Genomic DNA, 17,137 nt, shown 5'->3' with positions numbered 1-17,137 from the left:
TTAAACTGCAAAACTGTGGCTTTTATTTCCAAACATACAATAAATAGGTCCACCACAACTAGCCTCTAACTTCATTTTACATGGAAGAATTTTAAAATTAATTTGTGCATATTTAAAAATTAAACTTCCCTTTGCACATAATTCTGTACATAACTGAACTGCATTACACACCAATTTATGGTCTTGGCACTGTGATGCAAGCAACCAATTAGAAACAGAGCTCTGTAGCAAGCACTTCAACAACAAATGCATTCTGCATTGTTGATAAAACATTTACCAACAATTTATTCTTTTTCCAAAGTATACAAAAACCTTCAGCATGTGAATGCTGAAGAACAAGCTGTCTCCTCTCACGTTTCTGTAGGGGCTGCAAGGTGAGTCTGTGGATTTTTAGCAAGTGTTCACTATTTGCTACATGATACAATTTTCATACCAAAATATTTTTACTGCATAGTAACATTCCCTATTTTCAAATGCAAAAAGAAATTGGATGCTGTCTTTTTATCACTCATCACTAAATTTAAAGACATTTTTAACCACAACTCTGTTTCATCACAGTGCAGAAGGCCCTTAATATTTCAAGGATTTATTCAGTCATATCTTTAATACAAAAGAAGAGGCTGAGGAAAAGCCAGAGTAGTCTATACACAATGCACAATCTGTGTACATTCTGAAGCTGTACCTCTTCAAGAACTATTTATACACTCTTCAAACAAATCCCTTTATCCAGCAATTCAAAATACTTTAGATCAGAAGTTTTATATTAGAATCAATACATTATATGCATATAAATACATTTATACCCTTCGGTTGCTAAACAACCCAGATGGCTGCGAGGATGTGACCTGAACTGCTTCTCCATTGGTTTGGGATATCAAACTGTAATGGCAGCTAACTGTTAACCAAAATAGTCACAGTAAAAAAAAGATCTTTGCACAAGGTAGGTGTGCCACAGCATCAGTTAAGACTAGAAATAACTCTGTGACACCCTGGTCCCCTCAGCAGGGCCAGGATTTCAACTTCTGTGAGATGCAACACACAGGCAACGGTTTTTATCTCTGCCCATGCCCCATTCATGAAAAGTCTCAGCAGAATAACAGAAAAACAAACCCTAAACAACAAACCAAAGCAAAGCTTTTACAACTGCAAATTTTTCACAAGACAGATGCTGCAGCTTTCAAGAATGAAGTAAAGGTTTTAGAATTAAAAAATAAAATAAAATTAAAAAACAAACCCAAAAACTAATGTGCAAGTGTATAATTCAGAAGACAATAGCAAGGATCAATACAGACCTCTGTTCAAGCTGAAACATAGTATCCAAACTGCCTTACGGAAAAATAGTTCTCACTGCAAATCTCATCTTCAGTTGATGAATGTGCTGATATATACTTATATACACGCCTGCCATCCAACGCACCCTCCTTCCCTGGGCCAGGCTGCAGCAGCAGCAGCAGCTGCCACTATGATGTTCCAAAGCCCATGCAGGCCCCAGCCCCGGCGCTGTGCCTGAGCGGTCAGACCCTGAGCTCCGTGGTACCGACACAGCGGCACGATGATACTTAGTCATCAGCACTGACTCACCATGCATCCATGAGTATTTCAGGGGTATTCAAAGCAGTAAGCACTGGCGTAGTAAGAAGTGTTCTGAACTTTGTTTCTTAAAGGATACAGCAATGTTGACTCTCTTCAGTATCCTCCAAAGGTGCTAGAGGTTTTAAGTCTGAAGCGTTTCTCTCCACAATGCCAGGTTTACAAATGTGTATCTTTTTAAATAATATTGCACATAAAAATCATCTTAAACTTTGTAGTGAAAGCAGGTTGAAGGACAGTGTTTTCCAAAATAGATTTAAAAGCTACCTGTACATAATAAGTTTTAATTTAAAGAACGCCAAGATTATTCAAAATCTAAGCACGTAATACTGACGGAAAAATGTTAAATTGCACAATCTACATATAAATTACATTTGTAAATACTTAAAAGTTTTTAAACATTGAATACCCTTGATTTCACAAATCAGCTAGGTCATTGCCAAAAGATCAGCTTAATGAGTTAGAAGTACTTTCCCCCAGAAAAATATAGAAACAAAAAGATCTGCAGTCTTAGACGAAGCACTGGAAAGAGTTAAAGCATTTCAGCTCAGAGGTAGTGCTAAACACATCCAACTAGAAGTCCATTATATTTGAACTATGATGAAATAACGTAGTAAAATGTAGAAAGACTATAAAATTTACAAAAATAAATAGTTCTGAATGCTTTAGAAAATGCAAGAGACTTCGTTGATAAGTGTCTTGATCTGCTTTTCTGACCAAAAGAAAGCAGTTTGTCTCATTTTTAAAATATACCATCTCTAGTAACGCATCTGCAATCCACACAATCCAACTATGCAACTCGACAGATGCCAACTTGGCATAGACTCTGATATTAAAAATAAAGTGAGGCTTTGTAAAAGATCATCTCATATGAAATTCGTTTTGCATGTAAATTTCTTCTGACAAATTAAAAATTGCACATAAAAAAAGTTTATTGAAAGAGGCATGAGGGGTGATAAGGGTATGTGCCTATTGTTCCACATACCCCTGGAAGGAAAATGATGATTGCACAGTTGTGATAAATAAATATTTCTTTAAAAAAAAAATTAAATCTGCCACTCTTTTGGTTTTGAAGTTTTGGAATTACTTAGAAAATCCCACTATGGACAAATTATTTCAGTTTGTGTTTTAAAGAATTCTTTACAACTTTTCCAGTGGCTTTTATCCTGAAACCAAACAAAAAGTGGCAGTTGAAAAGTATCTTTGGGTAAAACAAGTATCAGGATCCAACGAGAATTTCCATGATGTGGTCCAACTCACTCAGATCTGTTCTACATATCTGAATGTTGCTTGCTGAAGAAGAATTACAAGATGGAAAGGTTTTCAACGGTTCTTCTGTAGCAAGAGATGGTGGTCTGGGCGGCATTAGTGGAGGGCAACAAAAGTCTGAGTCATACATTGAAGTGTCAATATCTTCAAAAATGTCATCTATCGCCAAATCCTTCAAGTAACTAGTTGAATTCGAAATCTCAAAGGAACCAAACACACATTCAGCTCCCTTCAAATCCTGTCTGTCATCTTCTAGTTTTAGACCAGTATTTTCTGGAAACTTTGGCTGGTCGTCTCCAGTAGGAACCAGACAAGTAGGTGGGCTTATATCTTCTACAAAGTCTAAATCTTTCAGAATAGATGAAATAGCAGATGACATATCATCATCTGAAACTATCAGCAGGCTATTTTCAATTGGGTCTTCTACAGACCGCAAGTCGCAACAGTTAGACTCTTGCTGACTAATACCTGAAGGCAACTGGAGAGAAATCCCAGATGATTCCATCCCTCCGTAGCTGTGAGAACTAGGAGTAATGCCAGGGCAGACATTAATTGGCTGCTGATTACTCTCCTGTCTCATTTCCTCTTGAATTTGCCGTACTGTGTTGGCTATGAGGACAGAGCGGTGCAAGTTTGGTTCCACCAGCATTTTGTATGTCTGTAACTTGGTGAGGCACATATTAAGCACCAACTGCCTCTTAAGCAGGTATGGCAGATTTCGACTGGAATCAAAGGCACTCGAGAGGCCAGCCATGTTCTCCTCATAGTCACTCAGCTTGCGTTTTAGACCTCTCCCCAACATGAACCTGAAAGACAAAAATTATGAATTAATCTTGAGCAAGACTATCGCTTCTGCAAGATCTCAACAGATACTTTTGAAAAGTCTGTGGTGTGCAATGTACAGATTAACTCTAATGCCACAGAATACTGAAAGAGTTTCATTGAGAAGATGCACTTTCCAGCTCTATTGTTTGGGAGCAATTTATTTTTTGTAAGAAAACATGAAAATAAATATAGTAGCTGTTTTGTAAAAAAAGCTATATACTTTCATGGTTTAGGCTGCAGGTTTAATTTTAACTGTACTATGAGAAAATGAATTTAATTATTCAAAATCTTTAATAGGCGAGCTTTTTAGCCTCTTCTTTAAATTATATAGCAAACAAATTCATTAATGAGAAACATCTGAATGCCCACATGAAATAAACAAATGCTTATAGTAAGGATTATAATAACTGTACAGACTATTTCAATATTTTCATTTTAACATTCATTTCTAGGTCCAGTAGGTAAGACTTTAAAGCTAGTTTCAACACCCATTTTTATCTCTCTGAGGGTCTTGCCCAGTGTGTCTCTGAGAAACCTCTACAAAACAAATTTCTCTCCATTGCTGTTGTTTTACTACACTTGGAACTACACAGCCAGGCCAGCAAGAGGGCCTCCCATGGGATCCTTATATCCATTCCATAGCTTAGTAGTTTATCTAAATGGGGGAGGAAATTTGTCTGGGCCAGAGAGTTCCCAGAATGATGATCAGTGCTCACGGCTGCTGGTTCACAACCTGCTACTGACTTAATGCTAAGGATATCCCACAGCAGACTATCAAATGGCATTTTACAAGTGACCAATTCTGGTAAATAGCTAAAAGAAAAGAAATAGAATGCAGCTGCTTTCAGTCTGCTTTGTGTGCTTTTGCATTGAAATATGGTAAGTCTAGAACACTGGTACAAAAAACCTATATGCACGCACACCTAAAATACATGGAAAAAAAATGAAGGAGTCGTAACTCAGACACGCAATGGCAGATTAAGGGCAGATCCTTCACACACAATGATCCAGACCCTACATGCTGCAGAGGGCCTCCCAACTTCCTTTTCATGTGAGCACTGGATACTGCCAGCAATAGCTCAGCTGATTGCTGCAGCTGCCAGCTGCTAGCCTGTTGCTACACTTTTGGGGACAAGGAGGAGGCAGCAGGATAAAGCCTCTTTTGCTTTTGGGATTTCTCCAGATTTGCAGGAAGCACAGCAGGGCTCCATGGCTACATCCATCTGCCTAGACAAGACTGCTGGAGAACTCAGCTCCTCTGGAGGAAAAGTGCATACTGCTCCATAGAGTATTCAAGAAAAAACAGACACTTGCTAAAGAAGCTTAAGACTTCTTGAGTGTACCCACTTTCGGGGGGGGGGGGGGGGGGGGGAGGGGGGAGGAGAAAAGGGGAAATAAAGGGGGAGACAGACATAGCTGGATAAAATTAAATTTGTCATAAAAATGCATTTATATATAACAGGTAGTAGCAGTCTGGCCTATAGTTCAGTTTACCAGAGGTTCACTGTTAAAACAAAATAAAAAAGCTTTCATTGTAATTTTACCAGTGCTGCATTTTTAAACATCATAAGGTGGTGTCTGGGTGTGCCTATTTACCTGGATGATCTTACACCTACCACACACTGCTCCCCCATTCCAGCACCCCGTTCAGAGCAAACAGAACCAGACAGTACTGAGCACTCAAACAAAATCAGAAAGCTGAACACAAAGTTCAGACAACAAATATAATAACAGGAAGTATTTTGGGGGGCAGTGCGTGTCAGGCATGTCAGTCAAACTATTGACAACACTGTCAGCAACCGGTAATTTTAGAAACAATCTATGGAAAATCACAATTATGCAGGATTTTACAATAAAACTGTTGCTAAATATACTAACTCATATCATGAAGACAATTAGTGTCTGTAAATCACAGACAACAATAAAATCAACAACTCTCCATTTTCAGTAGCATTTAAATGTTGTGCACTACCCAAGGCACCACCCCATACCATTACTGTAACAAATAGAAACATACATCACAATGGCTATTTGGTCACTAAGCATCATTGCTCCCACATACTGCATTTGGCTTTTTCTATTTTAGCTTTTTGCTTTTTCCTCCACTACTTTAAGCAGACCAAAATTCAGACTCATAAGGGAACAAAATTAACACCGTACAGCAAAAAGCAATTCTGACATGTTATACATTCAGAATGCCTGGTTTTGACAATTCACTGCTTTTAATGTATTTTAAAATATATATTTACACTTCGTTAGACATATGAAATAACAGACTTATCTATGTTAATTATATAAATACTGTTAATTTCTAACATCCCAAAAATGTGCTAGTATTTAAATTCTTTACAGCAAGCTTACAAAGCAAGCAACTATGATATGCAAGGATATATAATTGCACAAAAACAACTTAAAATGAAATGCTTAACTTTTAAACTCATACAGCAGTCTAATCAAGCTAAACATTTCATCCTCACATATGCAGACACCCTCCTTTTCATTCCTTAGAGTTTCTTCATACAATTTGTCCCAGAGCATTCTAGAAACATGTAACAAAGCCTGAGCATGACAGCACTTTGAACTATAAAAATGAAGTGCAAGAAACATTATTTGCTCCAACTTCAGATATTTTTTACTTAACAGACTTCCCACTCTAAATGTCAAAAGATATATTTTGTTTTAAATACACACAGTCCTAGCTTATGTTGTAAAAATTCTGCCTGTTTAGTATGATTTCTGCCTAATTGCAAGGATCCCTAAGTCTCCCTCCAGAAGCAAGATGACTTCAGAAGTTACGTAAAAATTTGGAACAGGCTAATGAAAGCCAGAGTACCACTGGTACAGTGCATTTAAAAATTACTAGTGTCATAGTTGCTACAGGAGACATTAAATTTCTGTTCTTGTCTAACACTCAGCTGCTGACCTACAAAAGATACAAAGCCCCTTTGTTACCAGCTAATCTACATTTTATCAGGCCTTTTGCTTTATTTTCTAACACGAGAATTTCTGACAGGGTCATATCCTTAACAATCTGCTCTATATTTTTTAAGTAACTTGTCATTTTGTAGCATTACATATTAACACACACATCCCAAATTGAAAATTCACACAGCAGTCAAATGCACTCTTCTGATAGCATTACTTTGCAATGTAGGATGTTGGTCACATTATTATAAAGTGCTTCTCCAATTTTTGGTACCAAGGAAAACAAAAGCAAGTCCACACAAAAATCCACAGTAGCATGCCCAGACAAAACGACTGCTGCACAGTGGTCAGTCCTTCCAATCAGCTGAGAGAACGGCACAGCCAGTTCAAAGAAGCATAAATTGGGCATAATAAAACACAAAGAGCATCTAGAAACTGCAATCTCCTTACTCCAGCCTAATTCCAGGAACCTACTCCAGAAAAAACTGGATCAAGTAACAGGATTTCAGAACATGCCAATCTGATAACTGCAATTTGTAAGTAAATAAACTCAATAAAAATTAAAAGTTTATGCCAACTTCAAATGTGAGGTCTATACACAGCTGTTCAATCATAAGCTGTAAGTCACCCTTCTCCTGAACTCTTTCGTAAAGTTCAACAACCAAATTTTTTTGAGTTCAGATGCTCTTATTTTAGAGTCTTTAGTCATTAAAAACCCAAGAACAAAGAGGAACACCACATATCCATAATTTTTTTCTGTCATTTTCTCATATTCTCTCGTTACAGTAATGCAAACTGAGCCACAAACCATTTATGGCAGAATACTTTTTTAATTACAATTATGTTGCAGATACAGAGAAAAGGAAGCAAAGTGAACTCAGCATTTAGGAGCACCAAATTCATGTAGTTCATGTCACTGAACTACAAAGCAGTCTGTGCGCAGAAATTCTGCCCGTGACACCATGTTCCTAGTTCCTTCCAGTTCTATGGAGGACATTTCACAGAAACTCCTCCCTGCTAAGATGGGAAGAAGCACCATGCACTGTAATCCTACACCGTACCAGGGTTTAAAAAAACTTGGAGGGAAGAGGCACGTCCCTGGGTTGGCAAATCCACGCACAATACCAAACAGGCCTGGTCAGAGCATGCAGTTACTCAGAAGAAACATTCCACGCTACCAAGAAGTGCATTATGGACAATACAGGACTCGTGCCACCATTTTAGAGGGGAAAAACACAGCTCCATCTGTCATAGGGCCTGAAAGTCCAGTGCAGCTGCCACTGACACATGGTTAGGAAGTACATCTGGAAACAGTCACAAAAAAGAATGCAGCATGTGAACCCCCTCACTTACTTCTATTTGGGCAAACTACTACTTATTTTCCTCTTCCTCACCTTCCAAAAAAGGTTTTAAGAGCAAATTAAACAATGTTTAGAACTCTGAACCACACAGAGCTTTAATTTTCAGTAGAGAAAAACTTCAAAAGTAATGAGTATAAAAAATTTAACTGGCACAGCACTGTCTGAAAGCGAACTTTTCGTGCACATAACAAGGCAGTCAACTACACAAGAGTGATTCATTTACCATTACAGAATATGTTTAAATAGCAAGATTATCAGTAAGGTACTTGGCCTGCACTACACAGGTCAAAATAATTTTACTGATAGTGGTCCATTCTGACTTTTCTGTTTAATGTTATTAAATTCAGACTTGCTTGATCCTTTTCATACAGCCACACTGTTGCATTTTCCAGCCTAAGACTGCCTCAAAGTGAACTTACTTTCCCTGTACAACAGAAATACCGGATTTGAACAGGTGTAAGCACTTCATGAGTGAAAGCTGCCTGTCTAGTTTTCAGTAATGCAACTTCTGTATTAAAGACTCCTTGCTATTGTAATTTGGGTAATTCCCTTTCAAAGTTTCCTTTGGCTCCTAACTGTAGAAGCCACGTAACAGTAAAAGCAAACAGAAGTCTCTTCAGATTATACACTTGTGTTAGTGACTGACCAAAGCCTGCTGAAAACCTGATTTACTGCTCTCCTCTTTTCCACAGACACATTTCACAAGCATGCATCTATCTGTAGGAAGTGCAAAGGAAGACAAATGTCCTTATAGTTATCGTTATTTCTCAAAATTACCTGATGTATGTCATATACTATTTTTAATGATAATCTTTCCCCTACCTGACACAGATTTTGGTTTAGGCAGCACAACTTCTTTAGTATTTTTTATTAAGTTGTGGACAGGCTCTAGACTAGTATAAGGTATATAATATATTTTCCATGTATAAGCAGCTGCACGAGAAAAGGGTACAGCTGAAGGTATGGTTAGCAGAGACAGTACAAATCCCTTCCTCCCATCCAGACTTAGCACTGATCACTTAGATATGACTTACATAACACAGTAAGCTGTCAGACTGTACAGAACAGTGCATCTGATCTGGTGTCCTCAGCAAGTGCTGAGGATCCCCATATAACATCACATCTTGACTTCGCAAATATTAAGAGGAAGTGAAAGAAGGACGATTAAACACCTTAGAAAACACCACAGAAAAAAAAAAAAAAGGAAGTAAGGAAGTTGGGCCCGAAGGCACTTTAAAACACACCAAAAAGTGTTTAAGTCCACTGCCTCCCCATCCCCCTTCAGCCCTGCCCCAGTTTAGCCAAGATGAGTAACTGCTGAAGAAGGCATGAGTGACTAGAAGTGTGCACACAGGGAGGAGTGCAGTCCTACCAGCTTACTCCCATACCTAAACTCCTATGTAACAACTTCTTCTGGTCACAAATGACCAGAAAACAGCTGCACAAAGAAGGGAGAATTGACATTAACTTTTTGATCACCAAATCCCACCCTATAATACATATAACTCTGTTACTAATAAAGCAACTGGGACACAGAATCAAGATATGACACTGTTCAGACTTCACAGCAAAACAGAATAACCCACATATGCCCACAGAAAGCAAACCCCAAAACCACACAGAAAAAATCCCCACACCTATGGATGTACTCAACATGTAGGCTGAATAGTATTTGTTAAGTAGAGAAGCAGAATGAGAGGAAGAGTGAGTCTAGAACAGAATTAGTCAGGAATTCATAACCTTCCCACTGCCACTTCACTATTTGTGGGAGCAGAGAATAAGTATCACACAGCCCGGTATTGTAGGAGCTGAAATGATGTTTACAAAGCATTTGCAGTTTAAGTTTTACCTTGATTTAAAAGCTAGTTTGAAACCCCCCATTCCCAACCTGTTTATGTTATGTCTACTGGGATCTGGTAAATTCCTGCACTTAAAGGACATCTTCCTAAATTCCTTACTCCCATTTTACTTCATAAAGCACTGGTAGTAAGAGCTCTGCTTTACACACTAACGCAGCTAGATTTCAGACCACAACATTTCAATCCGGAGAAGAAACTCCTCTTTTATGATGTGGAACTTCCACACACTAAAACAAGTGGATGTGGGCTCTTTACAACAGTAAACGAACCATATTCTCAGCACTAGTATCTATCACTAGCAGCTAATATAGACCACTGCTCAAGCAGCACCAGCCTTAGTTTTTTCCCTACTTAGGTAGAAAAAAAATTTCATCCTTGAAAGAAAACAAAATCACTATCACTCTTCTCTTTCCCCTCCCCCTCTACGCTTTCGTATTTAGTTCCACATTTACAAATAAAACTCACAGGTATATATTTTTAATGTGAGTTTGTTTAGCAGATTCTTTTTCTTCTTTTTTTTAGTGGAAGAAGGGACCAGAATCATTTAAACCAAGGTTCAACCGTAGTTAGCAAAAGCCAACACATGATGAAGAGTTGCTAAATCTAGGAACTCCCACAGTAAAACTAAACTGTAATTAAATGAGAACATGAAGGAACCCAAACAACAAGAACCAAACCACCACAGCTCCACTGAAGTATCTCACTGGAGAGAGAAATGATCACTAGAACTACAAACTACAAAAGTGATGATATGCCTCTTCAAAGCTTGTTCTACTCAACTGAACAGTTCTCAACCCTTTTTCTTAACAGTAGCTATTTACTTCAAATACAGAGATACTAGATGTATTCACCTACATAACAGTGACATGTATTTTAGGATTACAGTGATCTGAATAAAGATCCATTAATGATAAAACTTCTGACTTATTAACTTCATCAGATCAGTACGCCCATACTGTAACAGAAAAATCAGACCAGTAATTAAGGACTGTGCATTTACTCTAGCTCTCTGTATGGGATATTTAGGTAAATAATTTTCAACAGCCAAATCAGAAATCACTTTAAATTTTCTCTAACAAAGTAGCACACCACTTTTCTTCAGTATTCAAAGTGCTTTCTCCTTACAAGACAGGCCTGTAAACTCAATTTCAGCAACTGAGCAGTGGACTTCACTGTAAGACTGAGGCCTTGGATACCAAATTTCCAACAGATATGATATGATATGATAGGATGGCAATGTTATGCTCTTTGTGACACAATAGTACTTTATAATGGGGTGGGGGGTGGGGAAGGTAAATTCAGAATATACAAATCAAAGAGCTTATCCTATTCAGTAAGCCTAAAGCACTTTATATTACATACTCCATTTTTATTTTTCAGTTTACCATCCTAACCTACAAAAATAACATCTACAGCTGATTATCAGAACTTGCATTATGCACATAAGGTATTGTTTCATAAGAACATACAAGTAGTTACCCTTAGAAAACAGAAAGGAGTCCAGGCAGGAAGATTCCAGGTTTTGCATAAAGTGTAGTCATCCAATAGTCTTGAACTATCCACAAGGCCAAGCCACCTACCGAGGCAGGATGATGTGACTTAAGGGGAAAAAGAATAAAAAAAAACAGTATTTCATTACCATATGATTTATTTTTTTTTAATCAGAACTATTAAGCAAACTTTTAAAACAATTTGTGTTAAATCCTATTAAAACAGTTAAACTGTGTAAGAAAAAGTGAAGTTCATGAATACACAGAAATAAGAGGACCTAACAGTTTCACCTATGAACACAAACCATGGAAATTACCTTTCATAAATGAATACTACAGAATAGAATGCTCATCCTCTAAGTGTTAGGCTTTAGGATAAGAACTTGCATTGATACTTCTTCAGGTTACTGAACACCCATTTACTGTTGGAGTCATCTCAGTAATCACATACCAGTAGAGACAATACCATGAACTGTAAAGAAATACATCTTAGAATTACCCCCAACATTTACAGGCTGCAAAAGGAGTTTGATTTTTCTTAAATTCCCTAATTTTTCTAGTTTCAGCACACAAAGCTAATATAAGAAGACAGCTGGCAGGATATGCCATGATTGCATATAATATTGTCACGTAATTTTCATCAAAACCCTGATATAGCAGCATCTGCAGTTTGGGTAGAAACTGCATGGATTAGATCAAGGCACTGGAAATGCTAGAGAATGTGAAAAGGCTGAAGTGACAGTGAACTATGGACTTGACTACAAGATGTGGAGAGAATCGCATGATCCATGCTCTTGAGGTCTCAACTCCACCTAAAGAAGCAAAGTTTTTTAATTCCAAGAATTAAAGCCCTTATATAAACTAAGGGCCTACTGTCTGGACTATATGTAAGGTTTGTTTGTGTACAATACACACACACACAGACCCCTGCCCCTCAACTACCACAAACCAATTACTTCACTAATTTACCACAAGAGCAAGGATCATTACTTATCCAGATAAATACAGTCCTTCGCAATCAAGGATTAGGAGTTCCTAAGTTATTTTACAGATCTTAACATAATACACAGTGAAAGGCGGTCTTACATTTGAATTGATGGACAAGTAAACGAACACAGTTCATCTTACATAGCAACTCATAGCCTGATGCTAGCAAAGGGTTCATCCGCTTACAGAATCTTGGAACTGTAAAGATGCAGTAAACAGCAGTAAAATGCCCATGACCTAAGAATGCCAAATCTAACCCACAGCAATAAACACGGTAATATCTCCCCCCCTCCTTCTAGAAGCTAACTTTTTTCCCATCATGAGGAGATCCATGCTATTTGTGAATGAAAAAATAAAACCAAATACACAAATGAAGATTCACAACCTATCTGCTTTGAAATAGCAGGACTTCAGAAGGTCACTACTGAGGTTTATTAAAGTGTACTTGTTAGGTCACGGGGGGAGGTGCACATTCACTGCATTTTCTACCCAATGAACATAAACCATCAAATGCTTTAGAATATTAATTCTCTTTAGTACTAAAGAATCCTGGAGAAGCTAACAAGCATTCTAATTGTGTTGACTGTGTTAGAAGTCCAACCTTTTGCTAGAAGTCCAAAAAGTTCCTGAATTTAATTCCTTTATTACATACTTTAAAGGACTCTTGCAAAATTAACTGTTGAGGTTATGATTTTTCCACTATGCTTTCACTCGTCCTGACATTAGGACGAGTGTCAGGAAGAGCTACAGATGTAACGTTACAAGGTTTAGTTTTCACAATCTGATTAAAAAAACTCAAGCAAATCCAAAATACACAAGACACACGGTAGCTGCAAATGACTATAAACTGTATGTTCAGTAGATTCTTTTTTGTCTTTTTCTTTGAACATCTCCCCACAGAGTTTCTTACTACCTCTTTATGGGTCACTTCAGAAATCTGATATTATAGCATTTATTTCAATGTTAACGCTATTTTCCACATTGCAGTTCACTGTCTGAACTAAAGAATATTACCTGAATCAAAAACAAAACAGAAAACTACTGCTCAGGGCTCTTACCTCTGTTTCTGGAAATGAACTGTTCCAACACAGTTTGAAAAATTCCAGGCCTATCTAGGGCAGACATTATTAACTGCATCTATTAGTGAGATGAATTTACAACATGCATAGAAGAGGCCAAGCTTATGCACTTCCAGTCTTACCCACCTACTTGCAGGCCAGACTAACGTACACCTTTATCGAGTCGAACAAAACCAGCTATTAAAAACCCGACGGCAGCGAATACACAAATCGTAGCTACCACAGAGGCAGCGGTCACGACTGCCAAAATTAAAAAGCTGCGATTCAAGGAAAGCCTCCTTCCTGCCACCCTTCCTGCAGCCACTCCTGCGAGTGCACACGTACTAATGAAGCCCAAGGGAGCCTGCCACCATTTGGCCTTTGTGGAAGGAGACTAGTTGGTACTTCCTGCAGCGGCCGCCCGCGCCTCCCCCCCCGCAGCAGCGGGCAGCAGTAACCAGAGACAACCTTGGGTTTCCCGAGCTGCGAAAAGTTACACTCCTCCCCCTTCCTCCTCCCCAGCTTACCAGAGACCCCGGCCAAGCTAATTATAACAACTTCTGCGGCAGTCCCCGCTCCCAACGTCCTGCTCCCCAGCCTCCCCAGCCCCGGCCGCGCTCCCCCCACACTTCTCACCCCGCCGCCCTCCTCCTCCTGGCCCGCCGTGCCACACTCCCTCTCTCGCCGTCCCTCCCCACCTGCCTCCGCTCCCCGTCCCCTCGCTCCTTCGGGCCCCCGCCCGCGCCCTGCCCCCACCCCGGGCAGGGCCCCCTGCCCCCTCAGAGGGCTCCCGACGCCCCCCGCCCCGCCCGGTCCAGCGGTCCCTCCTCGGCGGCTGCTGCCCTCCCCCGCACACCGTGCCGTCTCCCCGCACGCAGGCTCGCCGGCTCCACGGCCGCGGAGGGTCGTGACTTCCCTCCCGCCCCCTGACCCTCACGGCACCTCCTCCGGCGCCACCGCCCAGCCTGGCCCGACCCTGCCCGGCACCCCCACCTGGGAGCGGTGGAGCCCCCCCGTTCCTCCGCAGCCCGCTGCGCCCTCCTTAGCCAACCGGCCAAGCTCCCTTCGGCGGGGCTGGCACTCCGACCGGGAGGAGGCGGAGGCAACGCCACCCCCGCCGGGCCCCGGCAGCGTCCGCTCCGCCCGCGGAACCCACAGCGCCGGCAGGGGGCGGGGGGCAGGGGGCGCTGCGTGCACCGCGCCCGCCAGCTGGCCGCCTTCCCATTGGCCAGCGGCCCTTTCAACCTGCCCAGCAACCATTTTCTCACTGGCAGGCCAGCCGGGGAAGGGGGGTTGAGGTCCGACTGGCCCCGCGGCACTCCCCAATGAGAAAGCCGGGAGAGCCAGAGCGGGCGGGGCCGCACGCCGACTTCGCCCAATCGGAAGACGGGCACCGCTGTGGAGGTGCTCTGGCTCCGGGAGGGGGCCCCGCCCGCGCGGCGGGGGATGGGAGACGGTGTCCGCTGGACAGGGGCTGCTGCGAGCGGCGGGGGTCGCGTCCGGCTACCCCATTTCCTCGTTTTGGCTTAAACTCAGGGTCGATCTCTGACCGGAACTGCCGGATTTCAAACAGCGTGTCCCGTGAAGCGCCATCCCTGCTGCTGCCGTGTGCAGGGCGTTCGGGAAACGGCGCACGTACACGCCTGTCAGCCGGAGCTGGCTCACCTCAAACATTGCACAATCCTCCACGCTCACCAGAGCGCCTTTTCCTTTAAAGATGAGGCAGTCTGGGCCACGTTCAAACCTCCTGTGTTTGCTTTCCACGGGTATTTGCGTAAGCGAGTTACATCGGCACAAGTGCTTGTGCAAACGGATTTCAAAATCTGACACGAACCGTTTGTAAAGATCGATCCAGAGCCTTTGCCGGAGCCTGCCGCGGGCAGCCTGGTGCGTCCCGAAAACCCTGCGTGGCTCCCTGGGACGAGCTTAGATTAACCGGTAAAACAGTGAAAACAAAACGGGGGCACATTTGTGCAGGCACGTCCTTCCTACGCCTGATGTGAGCACAGGCCAAACGCACACACACAGATCGCACGCTGTTCTTGTAAGTACCACAGGAACACTTCAGTTGTTTGCTGGAGAGAAACTGCGACTTCAATGAAATACCACTTTGAAACCCTTCAGGTTCAACGGATTTCAACCGTTGTGTCCTGGTAGGAGAGGCTTGTGAAGATGTAGGAGCGTGTTCAGCCCACGGGACGAGGCGAAATGCAGAGGCGCAGAAAGCCGCAGCCGAGCCCGCAGGATCCGTAGCTGGAGGAAAGGGACCATCTCTGTGGGGCCTCCTTTCTGCTGCAGTGTGCCGCCCGCCGCCGGTTCCTGGCCACAGTTGTGCTTCGACCGCGCTGCCGGGGTCACAAAGCGCAGGAGGGGAGCGAGTGCTGCCATGAGAAGCATTAATGAATCCTTTTTGACGCGCTGCCGGGGCTGTGCCGGCGGGAAGGATGCCTCCCGGCACGGCTGAAGGATGACACCCCTATCCCCACGGTCCATCTGCTCAGCAAATGTGAGCAGGGGACCGGTGGCAGCGCTACGGGGGAAGAGTGAATCGAATATCCCTACCCTTGTACCCCTTCCCTTCCCACCATGTGCTGTGGTGCAGGTGGAAGAGTAACTCCAAGATGTTCAGGATTCTCTCTGCTCAAGCCAAGCAGGGCCAAACAGGAGGAATGCAATAGGACCGACCCCTGCCATATGCTAGGGATTATCTCCAAAGAACAGACAGGAGAGGCATACAAAGGGAGCTGGTGTTGAAGGGAGAGATGGAATGATTATGTCTAATGCAGTATATAAAGTGGTAATTTAACCAGCAGCACCAACAAAGTATTTTAGTAACTTGAGCAAAAATTGGGTTTTCTAGAGTTGATCCCTGCTGGACAAAAGCACGCAATTTCCAATCAACCCCATAGTGCTGGTACAGGGGCAATTAGTTCCTCTGTACAGCCTCAGTGTGGGTTAATGCAGTACCAGAGCCACCATGCTGTTCTCCCCCTGTTCAGCTGACCTCACAGAAAGACACCAACACCAATCACCCTGCTTTCCCTGCCCTTCCTTAAGTTACTAACCTAACGTGGTCAGCTGTTCTGTAACCAATTTTTTGTTTGTGTAGTAGAAATCGGGGCTTTTCTCTTCTACAGCAGGGATTTCTAGAAATGTTAGTTCTATTTCACAGATGCTCTGACAAGATGTATGGAAAAAACACTGACTTGTTTAAATACACACATCAGAACATAGGATTTATGGCTTAACATTTTGAGAAGTTAACAGAAGGTATACTGGCTATTTGCAAAGGTTTTTGTCACTTTTTTTGCTCGTGTCAATGGTGGGATTCATAGAATCATAGAATAGAATTGCATAATTGACTAGGTTGGAAAAGACCTTAAAGATCATCAAGTCCAACCATTACCCCAACACTGCCAAGACCACCACTAAACCATATTGCTTAGGGCCTCATCTACATGCTGGAGGGAAGGAATGCCATCCTGAGGGACGTGACATGCTTGTGAGGTTGGCTGATGCCAACCTTATGAAGTTAAACCACACTAAGCGCAAGGTCCTGTACCTGGGTTGGAGCAATCCCAGGCACAGCTACAGGTTGGGCAAAGAAGAGATTCAGAAAAGCCCTGCGGAGAAGGACTTGGGGGTGTTGGTTGATGAGAAGATGAACATGAGCTGTCAGTGTGCGCTTGCAGCCCAGAAAGCCAACCGTATCCTGGGCTGCATCAAAAGGAGTGTGACCAGGAGGTCGAAGGAGGTGATCCTGCCCCTCTACT

General features: G+C 42.0%; 1 protein-coding gene across 1 annotated transcript; it reads right to left on the bottom strand.

The window, feature by feature from the left end:
* Positions 1-13,873, bottom strand: LOC130602844 (SERTA domain-containing protein 2-like). The gene is given in 5 exon segments (XM_057416086.1): positions 1-3,665; positions 7,788-7,840; positions 7,842-7,913; positions 11,309-11,427; positions 13,365-13,873. Coding segments are annotated over 5 exon segments (1,179 nt in total). The 5' UTR covers positions 13,444-13,873; the 3' UTR covers positions 1-2,809.
* Positions 13,874-17,137: the final 3,264 nt, after the last annotated feature.

Source organism: Pezoporus wallicus, unplaced genomic scaffold, assembly GCF_028554395.1.
Source record: "Pezoporus wallicus isolate ANWC-B61680 ecotype Strahan unplaced genomic scaffold, APGP_CSIRO_Pwel_v1 scaffold_2146, whole genome shotgun sequence".
Taxonomy (NCBI): Eukaryota; Metazoa; Chordata; class Aves; order Psittaciformes; family Psittacidae; genus Pezoporus; species Pezoporus wallicus.
This window is presented reverse-complemented; position numbering and strand designations above follow the sequence as displayed.